This window comes from Rhinichthys klamathensis, unplaced genomic scaffold, assembly GCF_029890125.1.
Source record: "Rhinichthys klamathensis goyatoka isolate OS25496 unplaced genomic scaffold, OSU_Roscu_1.1 h1tg000356l_1, whole genome shotgun sequence".
In the NCBI taxonomy this organism is placed as follows: domain Eukaryota; kingdom Metazoa; phylum Chordata; class Actinopteri; order Cypriniformes; family Leuciscidae; genus Rhinichthys; species Rhinichthys klamathensis.
Genome location: NW_026606865.1, coordinates 316,659 through 333,386, shown reverse-complemented (window position 1 = coordinate 333,386; position 16,728 = coordinate 316,659). Strand labels below are relative to the sequence as shown.

At 36.2% G+C, this 16,728-nt stretch overlaps 3 protein-coding genes across 4 annotated transcripts; all 3 read left to right on the top strand.

Annotated features, from left to right (window-relative positions):
- Nucleotides 1-455: 455 nt before the first annotated feature.
- On the top strand, nt 456-5,240 carry arl6ip4 (ADP-ribosylation factor-like 6 interacting protein 4). Of its 2 annotated transcripts, none has more exons than XM_056232843.1 (6): nt 456-595; nt 1,533-1,684; nt 2,595-2,879; nt 4,781-4,898; nt 4,993-5,062; nt 5,147-5,240. In XM_056232843.1, exons 2-6 carry the CDS (start codon nt 1,555-1,557, stop codon nt 5,201-5,203), a joined length of 660 nt encoding a protein of 219 aa, XP_056088818.1. In that variant the 5' UTR covers nt 456-595; nt 1,533-1,554; the 3' UTR covers nt 5,204-5,240. The 2 variants fall into 2 exon arrangements, with proteins under 2 accessions (XP_056088818.1, XP_056088819.1); XM_056232844.1 differs by having other exon boundaries at nt 479-595; nt 1,455-1,684.
- Nucleotides 5,241-7,351: 2,111 nt separating this feature from the next.
- On the top strand, nt 7,352-8,484 carry mtrfr (mitochondrial translation release factor in rescue). Its single transcript, XM_056232846.1, has 2 exons — nt 7,352-7,660; nt 8,231-8,484. Exons 1-2 carry the CDS (start codon nt 7,376-7,378, stop codon nt 8,453-8,455), a joined length of 510 nt encoding a protein of 169 aa, XP_056088821.1. The 5' UTR covers nt 7,352-7,375; the 3' UTR covers nt 8,456-8,484.
- An 815-nt stretch (nt 8,485-9,299) lies between these two features.
- On the top strand, nt 9,300-15,085 carry kmt5ab (lysine methyltransferase 5Ab). Its single transcript, XM_056232840.1, has 8 exons — nt 9,300-9,388; nt 9,634-9,710; nt 10,111-10,231; nt 10,320-10,482; nt 10,569-10,659; nt 10,857-10,916; nt 10,988-11,178; nt 14,792-15,085. The coding sequence occupies exons 1-8, from the start codon at nt 9,379-9,381 to the stop codon at nt 15,000-15,002; spliced, it is 924 nt and encodes a 307-aa protein (XP_056088815.1). The 5' UTR covers nt 9,300-9,378; the 3' UTR covers nt 15,003-15,085.
- Nucleotides 15,086-16,728: the final 1,643 nt, after the last annotated feature.

Here is a 16,728-nt window from a genome sequence, read left to right as displayed (position 1 = left end):
AATTAAAAGCATCATATGCAACCTTATGTTTTATTTGAATCATATTAGCCTGTTTGTATTTGAATCCCTTAAGGGTTTTGTTAAAATGTAGGAACTAGTGTGGTTGTATTCTAACTTCTATTATGATTATGGAGTTTATTGATAATATTCATGTAGTTCATGGTGCTAGCAACACAAAGGCTATAGGATTAGTTCCCACGGCATGCATGAACTGATCAAATGTACATTGAATGCAATATGAGTCACTTTGGATAAATCCATCAGCCAAATGCATTTACAAAAGTAAATTTAAAGAACATTTTTGAATATATAATATAGTTTGTTGTGTGTGTGTATATATATATATATATAAATAATAAAAGTGTATAAATATTAAACTTATATATTATTATTACTAAGAATATTTTGTAAATTTATAGAATAAATGTAAATAGTTTTTACGCCTGGAACTTTAATTGTGAAACATCACGAAACCGGATATCCGGCATTCTGTTGTTGATACTGCAGAGTTCACATATTACGGCTCTCTACAGGCTTCAGGTTTAAATATCTTATTAGAAAGCAGAAAGTAAAGGAATTCTGGATTGGTGGACGAGTAAGTATCAATGGGTGTTATTTATTGGGTCACTATGATTAAGATGAAGCATGTGCTGGCGTCATTTGATATTAGATTAACAGAGGCCATGCGGTTCCGGGCCTGTTGCAATACACACACACACTTTCTGCGGTTATACAGACTTATTTATGCTCTCGACTTAAACATTAGAGGAGTTTATAACGATGTATCCCCAGTTGTATTGTTCCTCATAACGACCATATTAATCAGCTTTTTGCGCTTTATACAATATAGTTTGTCTCAATGCAGTCTGCTTGCAAAATGTACACACACTTTACTGTTTGTTGATACGTTTCTTGTGAGTAAGTAATACATATGAGTGGCTGCTTATGACATTTATCGTACTTTGCTTGCACACAGACTTATGGGAGCCAATTTCTGCCACAAGTAAAAAAAAAAAAAATTGTGAATCATAATTATGAGATGAAAAGTCGAAATTATGACAGAGTTGAAAAGTCAAAATTTCTTTTTCCTCATAATCTCGATTTTTTAATCTCATAGTATTTAGGAATGTCGTAATTATGACGTAGTATTATTTGTAGCCTACACTCAAAAAAAAATTAAGCCTTTTTTAAAGATTTACGCAATGTAATTAATAGTAAAATTCCATCGAATTGAACAATCCTTTCGTCATTTAATTGAATAATTTGAATAATCATTAATTCAATTTGATGGAATTTTACTATTAAGTAAATTGCGTAAATCTTAAAAATAAAAAGATTTACTTACCTTTTTTGAGTGTATGATAATTAATGCATTAGATAATGTTAACGAATTGAACCTATTATCAAAAGTCTATACTTGATATGTTGCATTGTTTGTTTGTTTTTACCTGCAGATTTATAGCTATTGCATTTATTACAAGATCATACTGCTTTAAAACAGTAACGAATCAGGACTTCTACTTTCCCGACAGCTTGGCAAGTCGATTATTACTGATGGGAGGGAGTGACGCTGAAAGTAGATCTAAGATCAGAACCGGAGAAGAGAGCAAATCCCAAAGCTTGTCATCATCAAGCGCCCGGAGACCCAGTCCAAGCCTCCAGAAGAAGCATGAACGTTCCTCTGGTGAGAGAAAGTGAACAAATGGGCTCTTATTACACCTATATTGATGACTGCGTTAGTTTACACACTAAAAGAAAAGAAAATTCTGTCATTTGTGTGACCCTAAAGGCTGACATATGAAGTAATAGTCCGAAAAATCTATTTTCTTATTTTTAAATCGAAGAGTTTATTGAACCTTTAGACAAAAAAAAAAAAAAATTCATATAGTACAGGGGAAAAAACACCTCAAATTTATTCAGAGGCCCAAACTGAGCAAAAATATACAGTTGCTCATATGTATATGGACAAAAAAGTAAGATGAAATGTAAGTTTATGAGATCTTTATTACAGTATAGCAGAGTACTTATTAAAAAAGCATATAAATATCAATTGTCATTCTGTATCTTCCTATAATATGTCTTAGTAAAATTATATTTTGTTTTATGATTAAAGCTCTGTATTTTCAAAGCATACAGGTGAAACTTGAAAAATTAGAATATCGTGCAAAAGTTCATTTATTTCAGTAATTCAACTTAAAAGGTGAAACTAATATATTATATAGACTCATTACATGCAAAGTGAGATATTTCAAGCCTTTATTTTGTTATAATTTTGATGATTATGGCTTACAGCTTATGAAAACCCCAAAGTCAAAATTAGAATATTGTGAAAAGGTTTTCATAAGCTGTAAGCCATAATCATCAAAATTATAACAAATAAAGGTTTGAAATATCTCACTTTGCATGTAATGAGTCTATATAATATATTAGTTTCACCTTTTAAGTTGAATTACTGAAATAAATGAACTTTTGAACGATATTCAAATTTTTCGAGTTTCACCTGTATAATGCAATACAATGAGGATTGAGAGACGAACAAATAGTAATGTGTACACGCAGTATAACATGTGCCTCAAATTCTGGTCTGAAATTAGAGAAGAAAAAGATGAAGAGAAGCCGCTCCAGCTCTTCATCGTCTTCAAGCTCCACTTCCTCATCCAGAGAAAAAAAGGCCAAGAAGAAAAAGAAACGACGAGAAGAAAAGAAACTGAAGCGTGAAAAGAAAAGGGAGAAGAAGGAAAAGAAGCGGCAAAAGAAGTTAGCGCTGAAAGCTGAGAGAGAAGCAGTGCCGGCTCCTGTACCGACTCCTGTTTCTGAAGAACAGCTCACACCCTTCCTGCAGACCTGGCTGAATGAAGAGACCAAGGAACCCGGCCCTGGTATGTGCTCGCAACATACACACCAATGCCTAACGGAAAAAAAGATAAGAAGTTATGATGACACTTTACAACAAGGTCCCATTACTTAATGCTAGTCAATGCATTAACTAACAATGAGCGTTACAGTATTAATCTTTGTTAAAGGGATACTCCACTTTTTTTTGGAAATAGGCTCATTTTACAACTCCCCCAGAGTTAAACTGTTGAGTTTTACCGTTTTTGAATCCATTCAGCCGATCTCCGGTTCTGGCGGTACCACTTTTAGCATAGCTTAGCATACATCATTGAAGTGGACAAGACCATTAGCATTTCTAAAAAAAAATGACCAAAGAGTTTCGATATTTTTCCTATTTAAAACTTGACTCTTCTGTAGTTACATCGTGGACTAAGACCGACGGAAAATGTAAAGTTGCGATTTTCTAGGCTGATATGGCTAGGAACTATACTCTCATTCCTGCGTAGTAATCAAGAAACTTCACTGCCGTACCATGAGTGCAGCAGGCGTAATGATATGACGCAGCGCCTGAAAATAGTTCCGTTGTGTTGACGGAAGGTGGCCTATTTTCAGGCGCTGCGTCATATCATTACGCCTGCTGCACTCATGGTACGGCAGTGAAGTTTAGCTAAGCTATGCTAAAAGTGGTACCGCCAGAACCGGAGATCGGCTGAATGGATTCAAAAACGGTAAAACTCAACAGTTTAACTCTGAGGGAGTTGTAAAATGAGCCTATTTCCAAAAAAAAGTGGAGTATCCCTTTAACGTTAATTTATAAAAATACAACTAGAAGTATTCCGCGCACACATCTGAAGCACGTTTCTAGAAATCTGCTTCTCAGACGGCGCGCAAATCGTGTTTATAATAAGCATTTATACGTTTATACTGGGGTAACCGCTATATTTCTGATGTTTCATAAGCGCCACCTACTGTCAGAGAGTGAAATTGCATTTTCATTCAGCGCAACCTATGCAAAAATCAACTCGAATTTTTACGCTGTATAAATTCATATTTGTACTTTTGAATCATCCCTTTTCTTAAAGTCCCCCTGTAGTCAATAATTTAACCCCTTAAAACTCATCTTTGATCAACAAAATTACATATTACAATAAGTCGTCATGCCTTAAAATAGCTTGAATGTAACTCGACACCCTTGCCTCATTTAGTATACGTGGTTCTATGAATATGCAAATGAGCCCCGCCTCCACTCACTCACTCACTCAGCAATCCACTGGTTGACGATCACACGTTGATCTGATTGGTTACAAGGTCGTTTGTGACGTCAGAAACACCAGCGATTTCAAACCGTGTTTTTGAGACTGTCTTTGGTTCACTGCAGTTTTAAGCAGAAAATACTCAGCAATGCTGTCGACTTATGAACTTACACATGGTTTGTTTTAAAGCATATTAAAAACAACACATAGACACATAAACAACATTAAAAGCTGGATTTTCACCACAGGGGGACTTTAAAAAAAAAAGGCTGACATGTGAGGTTTATCATTTTATAGAACTTATTGTTTTTGTCAAAACTGAACTGTAAAGTTGTTTAAAAATCATAGTTAACACTTTAATGTTTCCATAAACATTATAGTATTAATTTTATTTGTGCAGGTCTTGAAAAAGGTCTTTAAAAGCTTTAAATCTGACTTGCTGATACCATTTTAGTTCATGTTATCTCTGGTCTATTACATAATATTAACAGATACAACTTTTTGTAAATGCTGAGATTGACATTATATTAACTAAGATTATTAGGATTATTTTTTTCCATCATAAATTCATGTCAAATTGTGTAGTAAACTAATAATATCAAATTAAACCTTTTAAGTAAACTGTTACCGAAATGTGTGTTTTTAAAAAAAACATTTTCTGTAGATAAAATGCGGTTTCTCTCGTCCTGTAGTCATGACTGACGAACAGAAGGACACTTTCTGCACCAAGAGACCGATGACAAAGGAAGAATACGATGCGAGGCAAAGCATCATCCGCCGTGTCGTCGACCCCGAGACCGGGCGCACCAGGTTAAACTGCTAAATCTCTATTTAGTATAAGTTTCCATCAACCGGCTACATCAGCAAGACAATAAAACGTTAACATGATGCATTTTTAACACAGGCTTATAAGAGGCGATGGCGAAGTTTTGGAAGAAATTGTCACCAAGGAGCGACACAAAGACATCAACAAGGTGCATGTCTTTCTGAAGCATTATGTTTATGTTTTTTGCAGATTTGTGAGACATGTCATTGTTGTCTTGATGTTTTTCACACAGCAAGCCACTAAAGGCGATGGTGATGCCTTCCAGAAGAGATTGGGGATCAACAGGTAGCGAAGTGGCGAATATAAAGGATTAGTTCACTTCAGAATTAAAACTTCCTGATCATTTACTCTCGCCTCCACGTCATGCAAGATGTTCACGTCTTTCTTTCTTCAGTCGAAAGGAAAATACGTTTTTTGAGGAAAAGATTCCAGGATTTTTCTCCATATAGTGACTTCAATGGGGTCCAACGGGTCGAAGGTCCAAATGTGAGTTTCAGTGCAGCTTCAAAGTCTCGACACGATCCCAGCCGAGGAATAAGAGGATTATCTAGACAAACCAGCGGCCATTTTATACAAATAAAAAAACATTTATATACTTTTTAACCACAAATGCTGGTCTTGAATGTCCATGACTTCACGCATTAGGTAATCAGGTTGAAAGGTCGCACTCAAAATCGTCCGACATCGTTGTTTTACCTTTTTTTTTTGGAAATGACGTTTGATTTAGTCTTTGCACGTTCGCTTTGTAAACACTGGGTCGGTACTTACACCTACGTCACGCTTGACCTTTCAACGTGTTTTTATAATGTGTGTCGCATCACAGCCAGTGCAAGACGAGCATTTGTGGTTAAAACGTATATAAATGTTTATTTTTGTATAAAATGGCCGCTGGTTTGTCTAGATAATCCTCTTATTCCTCGCCTGGGATCGCGTCGAGACTTTGAAGCTGCATTGAAACTCACATTTGGACCTTCAAACCGTTGGACCCCATTGAAGTCACTATATGGAGAAACATCCTGGAATCTTTTCCTCAAAAAAACGTATTTTCTTTTCGACTGAAGAAAGAAAGACGTGAACATCTTGGATGACGTGGGGGAGAGTAAATTATCAGGAAGTTTTAATTCTGAAGTGAACTAATCCTTTATGACAAGTCCTGGCCAATCCAAAGACTTCTGCATTTCTACAAGAATTCAACAATTCCTTAGTCCTTTTGTATTTCTCTCCCTTGACTAAATGTGGTGTGCTAATGATATTTTGCTCTCAGACGTTCATTTTTCAGGTGAATAATACTTAGTCTTGACAGGAAATGACCAAATGAGGTTAATTAAGCCTGTTCAATGTAACTAAGGCACTTTGCATATTTGATGTTCTTTCAAATCAGGAAGAGACTGTCTCTCATTTATCTGTAAATTGCAAAAGACTTTTTTAATGGCTTATTTATTTGTAAATAATGTCATTTTCTGTCTGATTGTATTCTTTGCCATTAAAGCTCAGCATCAGTTTATGGTTTTACCTTTAATGAGACCAGAGGACTGCTGCGACATCAATAAAATATCTTTATGCATGTTGGTTTTCTTTCTTTAAAGTAAGAGCTGACTGCATCAAAGCTGAATTCACTACATTTAACTGAATGTTTAGGAATAAGTGCATTATCGTAATCTGTATAAGTCGCACATGCAGGATTCATTTTGAGAGTCTGTCTATAAAATAATTGTTACTGCAGACGTCTATAAAGTTTATGGTCAGAAAGCGTTCAGATGAGTGTTCCTACCAATGACCTAACAAAATATAGTTTGTATGTATGAAATTATGCAGGAAATAACAGAAACTTAATCAATTGCAAATACAATAAGTTTTACAATACTCGCATCTTTATTGCATTAACATTAAAATTCTTATATACTAATGCGCATCATCTTGATCGGAGAGACTGTAAATGCTTGGAAATAATGTTTCATGTCCATATGCATAAGTTGTGCATCTTATTTTCTGATGTCTTCTTGACCACATCCACTTCAGCAGTTCAGACTAAACAATAATAGTTCAAGGGCTATAGGGAAAGTGCAAATTGCGTTTGTAAAATAATGAATTGTTATTTTTATATATTGTTACATAAAATGTTAATTGAAATAATGAAGTCATTATCTATTTGATTTGATTATTAACAGGTTGGTGCACTAATAGAAGCAGTGTTATGTAGCAACAATATTACATAACCACAATTAATAACTTATTATATTATTAACTTATATTAATTGTATAACAGGCCTGTAGATGGCAGTGTGCACATAGTCTGTGAATCATCATATAATGAAAGAAGAAGTAATGTTGTGTATTTAGTACAGTACAGTGTTGTATATTTTTGTAGTTTCGTTTCAGGTTTGTTACTTGAATACGTTTAATTGGGTTTTATATGTCGAGCGAGTCCCCCATGTGTTTCTACAAGGGGGAACTTTGAAGGATGATGACTTTAGTCAGTCACCGGCTTTTCTCCGTCTGGAAGTTGAAGCTGGGAATGATAAACATGGGACACATAACGTTACTTTCTCCACAGCGTCACTGGAGATTAATAGGATGGCCGTTTGTTTTCGCTGCTGGTAAGAAATACCAGATTGACCTGCCAGTTTTAGACGAGGAAGACCTTGAGGAACAGTTTGTTCGGGGATCTGGCCCTGGAGGACAAGCCACCAACAAAACCAGCAACTGCGTCGTGCTTAAACACGTTCCCACTGGTATCGTCGTGAAGGTGAGTTCGTTTATGATCTTAAAGGGATAGTTCACCTAAAAAAAAAAAAAAAAAAATTTCATTAATTACTCACCATCATGTCGTTTCAAACATGTAAGACTTTAGTTCATCTTCCGAACACAAATGAAGATCTTTTTGATTAAATCTGAGAGCTTTCTGTCCCTCCATTGACAGCTACGCAACTACCACTTTGACGCTTCAAAAAGTTAATAAAGAGATTGTAAAACTAATCCATATGAATTGAGTGGTTTAGTCTAAATTTTCTGAAGAGACTCGATCGCTTTATATGATGAACAGATTTAATTTGGGCTTTTATTCACATAAACATTCATTAACTCACACAATGGGTGATCCTGATTCCTGACTATCAATATAGAAATTGATACAATCAATGAGGTGAAGAAAGAAATAACTTTAGCCCTAGTTATTCAAAAGATATTTAATCAATAAAAGTGTATGTCTAATTGTAATTTCTTGACTATCCCAAATCCCACAGTGAATAAACCTATATGTGTCAGTGTTGCCTAATCTGACCAAAATATTATTATATTGAAAGGATCTCTCTTGCAGTGTCACCAGACCAGATCTGTGGATTTAAACAGAAAACGAGCACGAGAGATTTTACGTGAGAAACTGGAGGTCGCATACAAGGGTGAGGAAAGTGAACTGCTGAAAATAAAAAAGGAATCCATACAAAGGAAACAGGACAAACGGAAGAAAGTAAATGAAAACATGGAGAAAAAAAGACGATTCAAGGAGATGCTCTGCTCAGACCAAGAAGATGAGAAATGCTGAGATTCATTCAAGAAGATGAGAAATGCTGAGGTGCACATGATTTCATCCCTTTTTTTTCTTTTTTATTATGAATTAAACACAATGGACAGAACCACTTCAACAGTGTAATCTGTAAATTAAGAAACGGGGGCTTTATTATGATTCAGAAACCTGGATACAGTGGTTGACTGTAATATCAACTAAACTTTAACTTTGTGTACTGTGGAAGTGGAGTGTACTTTCCCGCTTGTGTATGTATCTTTTGTCCCTGTTTTGTTGAAATGAAAACAAAGGTTTTTGTTGAGTACGCAACGTTTGAAAGATTAAACTGGTTAATAAACAAGAATCAAACAGCACCTAAAGGCTGATTTATACATCTGCTTTATACATCCAACATTATCACCATAGGGGTGAGAAATTAGTGTATTTGATGTGCTTTTTATACTCAGAATGACCATTTGGAATGTAAAGAACAACATATATTATACAGTTATTTGTTTTATTAGGAAAATACCATATATATAAAAAGAAGTGGGCTCAAAGCAAACTTTTTTGAAAAAGCTATTTATTCACAAAAACATGTTCTTTGAAAGTATGTATATATATATATATATATATATATATATATATTTATTTATTCCTGGCAGCTAATGTTAAAGTCATAATGCGAGTATACCTTTTGTTCTTCTGGCACTGAATAAAAATGAATGAATAAATAAATTATATTAAAAAGAACATACCGGAAGTACGTAAGGAAGCACGGCGCGTCTAGTTTACTGCTTCCGCGTTTTTTAAACCAATCACACGCCTACTATACAAGAGTTCGACCAATGAACGCTACCGATTGATATTTAAAAATCCAGGCATCCTGACGCAAGTTATTTATCTCAGCATGCTGTGCTGTTTATAACCCTATCTGCTTGTTGGTGGAAATCGAATCCAAGATGGGAAAAGGTAAAATCATAAGGTTAAAAAAATTAGCATGTGACTCACAGACGTGCGTCCGTTTAGCGAACCTGTTTGTGTGTGAAAAACGATGATAATTAGAAGAATCGATCTGTTATTTAGTGACGCTATGACGTTGCTAATATTGTGTCGTTATATATTTGCGTTTTCTGCGATCAATGTTTGCAGCTCGAATCCTGACGTTAGTCGCAGTATGTATGCGCTTAATATTTCGTGATTTATTTACTCATTAGGCAAAAAGTCAACCAAACGAAGACCCGGGGACGAGAAAGCTGAACAGGCTAAAGAAAACAAACACGGAAAGCCAACGGTAAGTTAGGAGAGATGCGTTTTGAAATTCTGAATGTATTTTATTTAACGTTACTGATCGATCTGTGATCACCTTAAAAGGATGGTTCACCCAAAAATGAAAATTGTTATCATTTATTCACCCCATTCAGACTGTTGACGGCAGCCATTGATTGATTTCTATACAATTTATTTCCCCCTACTTGGAAGTCAATGTTTTGTCAACTGTTAGATCTCCGACCTTCTTTAAAATGTCGTCTTTTGTGTTCAACAAAAAAATAAGAAACTCATACAGGTTTGAAACAACATGATGAAGGGGAGTGATGACAATTTACATGTTTTGGTGAACTATCCCTTTAAAGAAGTTAATGATGCATATTGCTTTAATAATTAATTTGATCAAATACCTATTTGTGTCTCAGACATGCCAAGTTCAGCTAACAATCCCTGGTTGTCTGAGTCAAAACAAGCCGCTTCGGAATAACCCACTCATCCCAATATTAGAAGACAATTCTGCAGACGACACGAGCAAACAAAGTGAAGGTATTTGTTTATATCGTATTAAAGATGCACATTTATCATGGTGGTCAAAGTTGTTTTACTTACTACTTTTTTTTTTTCCTTTGGCTAGTCAAAGATGCTGATGAGCTCAATGCACCGAAACAAGAAAACACTGGCAAGATCCTTAATTGTGCACATAATGATCAGATTGATGCGCCTCAGAAAGATTCTGGGACGAGGAAGCAAACTAAATCTGGGCAAAGAATGAATGGTGAAAAGTCAACAGACAGGAAGTAAGTCTAATAAATTGTTTGTTTGTCGAGGTTGCCGTTTTATTAAAAAGTGTATTTATAATGTGTATTTGTCTTATTTTCTTCAGATTGAAAGGCAAAGAGTCTGAACTCAATCGAAAGGTCACAGATTACTTCCCTATTAGGCGAAGTTGCAGGAAAAGCAAAGCTGAGTTAAAGGTTGGTAAATTCTTCCAGAATTAAGTTTTAAAATGTATTTTTTTTTTTTTTGGTATAGCGATTTCATATGAACGATTCATCCATCTGTAATTTTTATTTAAATATATATACTTCTGACCTGGTATTTTTCAATCAGAATGTCATAACTCACTTTTTTCATATCAAGAGCTAAATATGGCCATGTTGTTTTAAAACAGTGTGAAAAGCAGCAGCACATTGATGATCTCATCAGAAATGATGTGGAAGAGGGGCTCAAGGTAAGACTTTAACAATGTTGTAACGTGAGACCTTTCATTCCTTGGTTTAAGCATCTGCTATTTTTAATCAGGTGAAATGTATTGAAGGAAAAGGAAGAGGGATTTTTGCAGACCGTGCGTTTAAGAAAGACGAGTTTGTAGTGGAGTACCATGGGGATTTGTTAGAGATCGCTGATGCCAAAGCAAGAGAATCTCAATATGCTGAAGATCCCTCTCTGGGCTGCTACATGTACTATTTCCGCTACCGTGACAAAACCTACTGGTGAGTATTTGCACGTTTTATTTTTTATGGCCCTGTTTACAGGCATAGAGAGCCTAAGCCCCTCCCCTCCGCTTCTGGCTCATGGGACCTTATTTCGGAAAAAATATGTATGGTAGTCATAGAGACAACTTATCTTTTTTATTCCGTCTGACTGAACTGAGCCCTGAATTACACATATGATGTTTTTTCAATTTAAAAGATAATTCTGAAAGTCAAAAAAGTCGCAAAACACTCCGGCATGACGGCGTAACATTACGATTATAACGTAAGACTATAGAAACAATGACAGACGTTAGCTTCAGTAAAGTTAGCTTCATTCATTGAGAGAAAATGTGCGCCTTTGGGGTTTGTAGTCTTTGTAATTACGTATTTTCACAGTCTTATACCTCAACAGTTTTACATCAAACTCTGCGACTTTCTTGACTTTTTAAAATGTATCTTTTAAATTGACTAACATCATATGTGTAATTCAGGGCACAATTCAAACGAGATCAAAATATTTGTTGTCTCTCGCCATTGACTACCATATAATATTTTTCCGAAATAAGGTCCCATGGTGGTCGACCGGACGGGGAGGGGCTTAGGCTCTCTATTAAGATGCGTTTTGGCCGATCAGATCACAAGTAGACGAGGGAGATGCATCCGTTTACACCTGGTGTTTAACCCTCTGGGGACCAAAAACGCACCTGTGCGTTTTGGCAGATTTTTTTCACATAGCAGAAAAATAGACTTAAACTACTCCATTTCTGGTCATACAGAGTTAAGACATATTCAAAAATAAACTGTTAAATGTCTACTTTATGTGCCCACCTACAATCGAAATATTCTGTTTATGTAATCTATATAAAAAGAGAGAGGTTTCTGCCGTTCTCATTATCGTTCTCGCATCTCATTATTGCGCTAATGTGACACGCCCACGGAGAGCGCTCGCTATTCAAACGCTAATGATCTGAAGCAACACATTGAGACGTGTAAACGCGCATATAAACTGTTAATGTACTGTCGTCTTGCGCGGCTGTGAGGTATAATCTTGGGACATTTACCTACCTCAGAAAAGGAGCGAGCTGAACTGTAAGTGTTTTATTCTTGTGCTTTGTTCTAATCGCGATATATAATAAACGCAAAAATAGCCTACTGTTTAAATTTGAATCATGCTTCTGTGTGTGTGACTAGTTTTGAATAGATTATAAAGTTTTAACTCTAAAATAGACATCAAATAAGCTTTTGTTAGCAGTTTCTGCTCATATGTTAAACGTATAGAATGTTTTGTCAATAAACTAATCAACTAAGATGTTATAGGCTAGTGTTTGTTCCAATGGAATCTATATCAAAATAATGAATCCTTAACTTTGAAATATGTATGATAAAATGTATATGTCCTACTAAGACAGTTATGGAAAAAGACCATTTTCAATTTTACTTTGAACCAATTCTGTAGAATGGCCCATATAACCTATTTGAACAGGATTTGTTTCCAGGTATGACTAAAAATGTGCTTTTGACTTTCATATATATATATATATGTGTGTGTGTATATTGTCCTTGCATTCTTTCTTGTGTGACACACCTGAATGAAAGGCTCATTAATATGCGGGTCGTCTTTGTCTTCTCAACCACCTAATTATTCACAATGGGGTTGGGCCGTTCACGCCCATTCGCATATTGGCTTGGATAACAAAAAAATGTTTTTCACAATTTAAAAGAATCTTTTGTGTTATGTGAATAATTAGACAGGATGATTTTCACATCATTTTGAAGCCAGAACTCGAAGCGACAACATCCATTAGTCAAAAGTCTTGGGGACACATATTTAGTATGTGTTTTGTGGTCTTATTTCAACAACATTTTTTTTTTTTTCAATAACCACGCATAAACATTCTCTTAAAAATACAAACATGTACATACATGTTGCTCACATATTATGGTAGCCCCGGTTATGCTATATAGTGAATTTACACCTTTGCCATTAACATGTTTATAAATAACTGAAAATAGCACAAATGTCAGTGCAATTGTCAAAACATCCCAAGGGCCCCAAAAACACCTTGGTCCCCAGAGGGTTAAATCCATCTTATGTCCACTTTTAACCACTTCTGTCCTGACTTCTTCGAGGGGTGGGTAAAGGTTTATTTTTTTTGTTTGTTTTTCTGATCTAATTGACTAAATAAAATCATACAGACGGAAATACATTACATACAGATACCATCACCTTTCGTGAGTGTGTGAGTGATCAGGTACGTTTTTCCTCTTCAAACCAAACTTGGGTTTCCAGCCAAAGTTTAAATCCTGTCTGGGACTTTAAATTCCCATAATGTTTATGCTCTAAGTCAGTTAACGGAGAGTAGGCGTCTTCTGAGGCTGTTCGAACGCATTCAACCACATGAGCGTTTACACTATGAAAGTGAAATGCCTCTAAAAGTGGACAAGCTCAAAACGTTTTAGACCCCATTTACACCTGTATTTAATGTCGTCCATTTGTGATCCGATGGACCAACACGCATCTTAATACGTGGTGTAAACAGGGCATATAATTCAAACATCAGATTCAGGTGTAAAGAATCTCTGAATGGCCATTCATATGCTTTAATGCAGATTTGACATGAACATTGCGATCCGTGGCCTTGTTTACATCTAAACATTATGGGAAGTGCTCTAGCCAGACGGGATTTAAACTTTGTCGACTGTAGACCCAAGTTTGGTTTAAAGATTAAAAAAAATGTACAAAGCACAATGTTCTCTCAGCCTTCCTGATTTCTAACACACTCACAGCGTTCGGCTGATCTTGCGGCTCTCGGAGCAGAAACGAAAGCTGTGTGTGTGTTCATATGTAAATTGTGCAAGTTTTTGTCCGTTAGACCATAGACCGTCCCCTCGACGGATAAAAGAGACTGATTAAAACACCGGGTGCAAATTGGATTGTTAAGGGCCGTACACACCGGGACGAATATCGGCGCGTGTTATTCGCCAGCGTTTTTTGTGTTCACACCCATGCGATTTTCGCTGACGATGCGCCGAGTGAACATGCAAATTCATTCCCTGACATTAGATGGCGCCCATTTGCTCTGCAATAATTCTCCATAACCGTTCTCTTTTATCAAGATTTTTGTAGTCGCTGTCGCGTTTGTCATATAGTTCTTTATGTTCCGACACCAACGAGACCAGCAGCTCTACATTCATCTTGCCTCGCATCTTCCTCGTCTTATTTCTTCCCGGCAGTGTAGACGCTACTTGGCGTACATCTTCTTCGCCGTCACGTGTGTGTGCTCGGCAAGACTGTTTTGTGTTTGAGCGCCCCCAAGTTGTGTTTTACTGTAACTTCAGAAGCTCCAGACACGTGAGCAAAAGCGCCAATCTCATTGGTCGGATAGTTTTTGACGCATCTCGTCAAACCCAAAAAACCAACCCGAGGCGTTTTTAAAAAAATTACGCTTTTACGCGTGGCGTTTTTCGTGTCGGTGTGCACACTCACATTGGCGCCCTTTGTTTAGTCACGAGGCGTTAAACGTCGGCGAATATCGCACGGGAAATTCGTCCCGGTGTGAACAGGCCTTTACTTTGACTCTAATGCAAATTTCTCTATATTCCAAGTATAATTGCTTGTGCACTTTTCTAGTGTTGATGCTACCAAAGAAACCCACCGTCTGGGCCGACTGATCAACCACAGTAAAAACGGCAACCTTCAGACCAAACTACATGATGTAAATGGCACGCCTCACCTCATCTTCCTGGCTTCCAGAGCCCTGGAGGAGGACGAGGAGCTGCTGTATGATTACGGTGACCGCAGTAAAGAAGCCCTCGCTGCTCATCCTTGGCTCAAGCACTAAATCACTCTTACTTGAGTTGTTCTGCTGATAGTTTCTAATGGAGTATTGTGGATATGTCTGAGTTGCTAAAATAGTTGACTATGATAGATGATACCGTAAAATGAATGTCTTATGAAAGTTTAACTTTTAAATGAATACATCTTGGGTTAAGGCTGAATGATGTGAACCGTTTTAGCTAATTGTCTAACTACTTAAAGGGATAGTTCACCCAAAAATGAAAACTCTGTCAGTAATTACTCTCCCTCATGTTGTTCAACCCCGTAAGACTTTTGTTCATCTTCGGAACACAAATTAAGATATTTTTGATTAAATCTGAGAGCTGGATCACTCCTCCATAGACTTCTAAAGGATCGAAACCCAGAATAGTTATTAAAGACATCGTTAAAATAGTCCCAAGTGACTACAGTGGCTTAATCTTAAGTTTATCAAGCGACGAGAATACTTTGTGCGCAAAAAACAAACAAAAATAACGACTTTATTCAACTATTCATTTCCTTCTCTGTGGGCCTCGAGTGAGTTCACGTAGTGTAACAGCGCAGCGCTTCTGTGTTGTACGTCACACGGAGGCTCACTATTGGCCGACGCTGGTCTTGTGTGTGTGATGCGTGTGACGTACAACACAGAAGCGCTGCGCTGTTACACTACGTGAAATCTCGAGGCCCACAGAGAAGGAAATGAATAGTTGAATAAAGTCGTTATTTTTGTTTGTTTTTTGCGCACAAAGTATTCTCGTCGCTTGATAAACTTAAGATTAAGCCACTGTAGTCACTTGGGACTATTTTAACGATGTCTTTAATAACTATTCTGGGTTTCGATCCTTTAGAAGTCTATGGAGGAGTGATCCAGCACTCAGATTTAATCAAAAATATCTTAATTTGTGTTCCGAAGATGAACGAAAGTCTTACAGGGTTGAACAACATGAGGGAGAGTAATTACTGACAGAGTTTTCATTTTTGGGGTGAACTATCCCTTTAATGGCTTGGGAAAGTTCACTCAAATTAAATTTACTCACACTTACGATGTTCCAAACTTTTAGGACTTGGTTTTCTTCAGAAGAAAACAGATATTTTGAAGGATGTTTTAGTGGTTTTTGTCTAGTCGGTGGAGTCACATTTTTAAGCTTCAAGAAGGAATGATTGGATCAAAGATTATCAAAATTCGTGTTTTGAAGGATCGGTGTAAATGTTTGGATTGACACGTGTGAGTAAAGGACGAAAGCTTCTTGTTTTGGGTTAACTATTCATTTTAATGTGTAATGTTTAAGAATATCAGTCTTTGACTTTAAGGATAAGAGAATATTCAAATGGGTATAGTTACTGTACATTTTGTATAGGCAAAATTGTTTAATTGTGAAGCAATTATACCACTTTTTTTTAACTGTGAGTGTTGAGTTCTTTGTCTTAAACCTTAGTTGAGTTTTATAAGGATTTGCAGCATTACAGAAGCACGCATGCGTTTATTTAAAAATGAATGGTGTTAAATGTTCAGCTACAAATGCATAATGATTGTTTTAGGCAGTTCAGTTTAATCATAAAACAATTTCATTTATTCTTGAAATAAAGCCCATTGCAATCCAAATAAAACCCATTGTTAGGCGCCAACGTAAAGGAGCGTAACGCTAGAAAACTGAGCCCTGTAAACCCTTCTATATTAGAAATTAATATTACTGGTTATTAAATAATTCCGTCATTATACTTTTTTTTTTTTGTGACCAAAGAATTTTATT

Excerpts from the sequence above, each read along its gene's own strand:
- arl6ip4 (XM_056232843.1), top strand. The coding sequence starts at position 1,555 with ATGGGAGGGAGTGACGCTGAAAGTAGATCTAAGATCAGAACCGGAGAA. Across the intron at positions 1,685-2,594 it reads GAAGCATGAACGTTCCTCTG|AGAAGAAAAAGATGAAGAGA; the intron begins GTGAGAGAAAGT and ends GTCTGAAATTAG. Across the intron at positions 2,880-4,780 it reads GACCAAGGAACCCGGCCCTG|TCATGACTGACGAACAGAAG; the intron begins GTATGTGCTCGC and ends CTCGTCCTGTAG.
- mtrfr (XM_056232846.1), top strand. The coding sequence starts at position 7,376 with ATGATGACTTTAGTCAGTCACCGGCTTTTCTCCGTCTGGAAGTTGAAG. Across the intron at positions 7,661-8,230 it reads CCACTGGTATCGTCGTGAAG|TGTCACCAGACCAGATCTGT; the intron begins GTGAGTTCGTTT and ends TCTCTCTTGCAG.
- kmt5ab (XM_056232840.1), top strand. Across the intron at positions 10,232-10,319 it reads CACGAGCAAACAAAGTGAAG|TCAAAGATGCTGATGAGCTC; the intron begins GTATTTGTTTAT and ends TCCTTTGGCTAG. Across the intron at positions 11,179-14,791 it reads TACCGTGACAAAACCTACTG|TGTTGATGCTACCAAAGAAA; the intron begins GTGAGTATTTGC and ends GCACTTTTCTAG.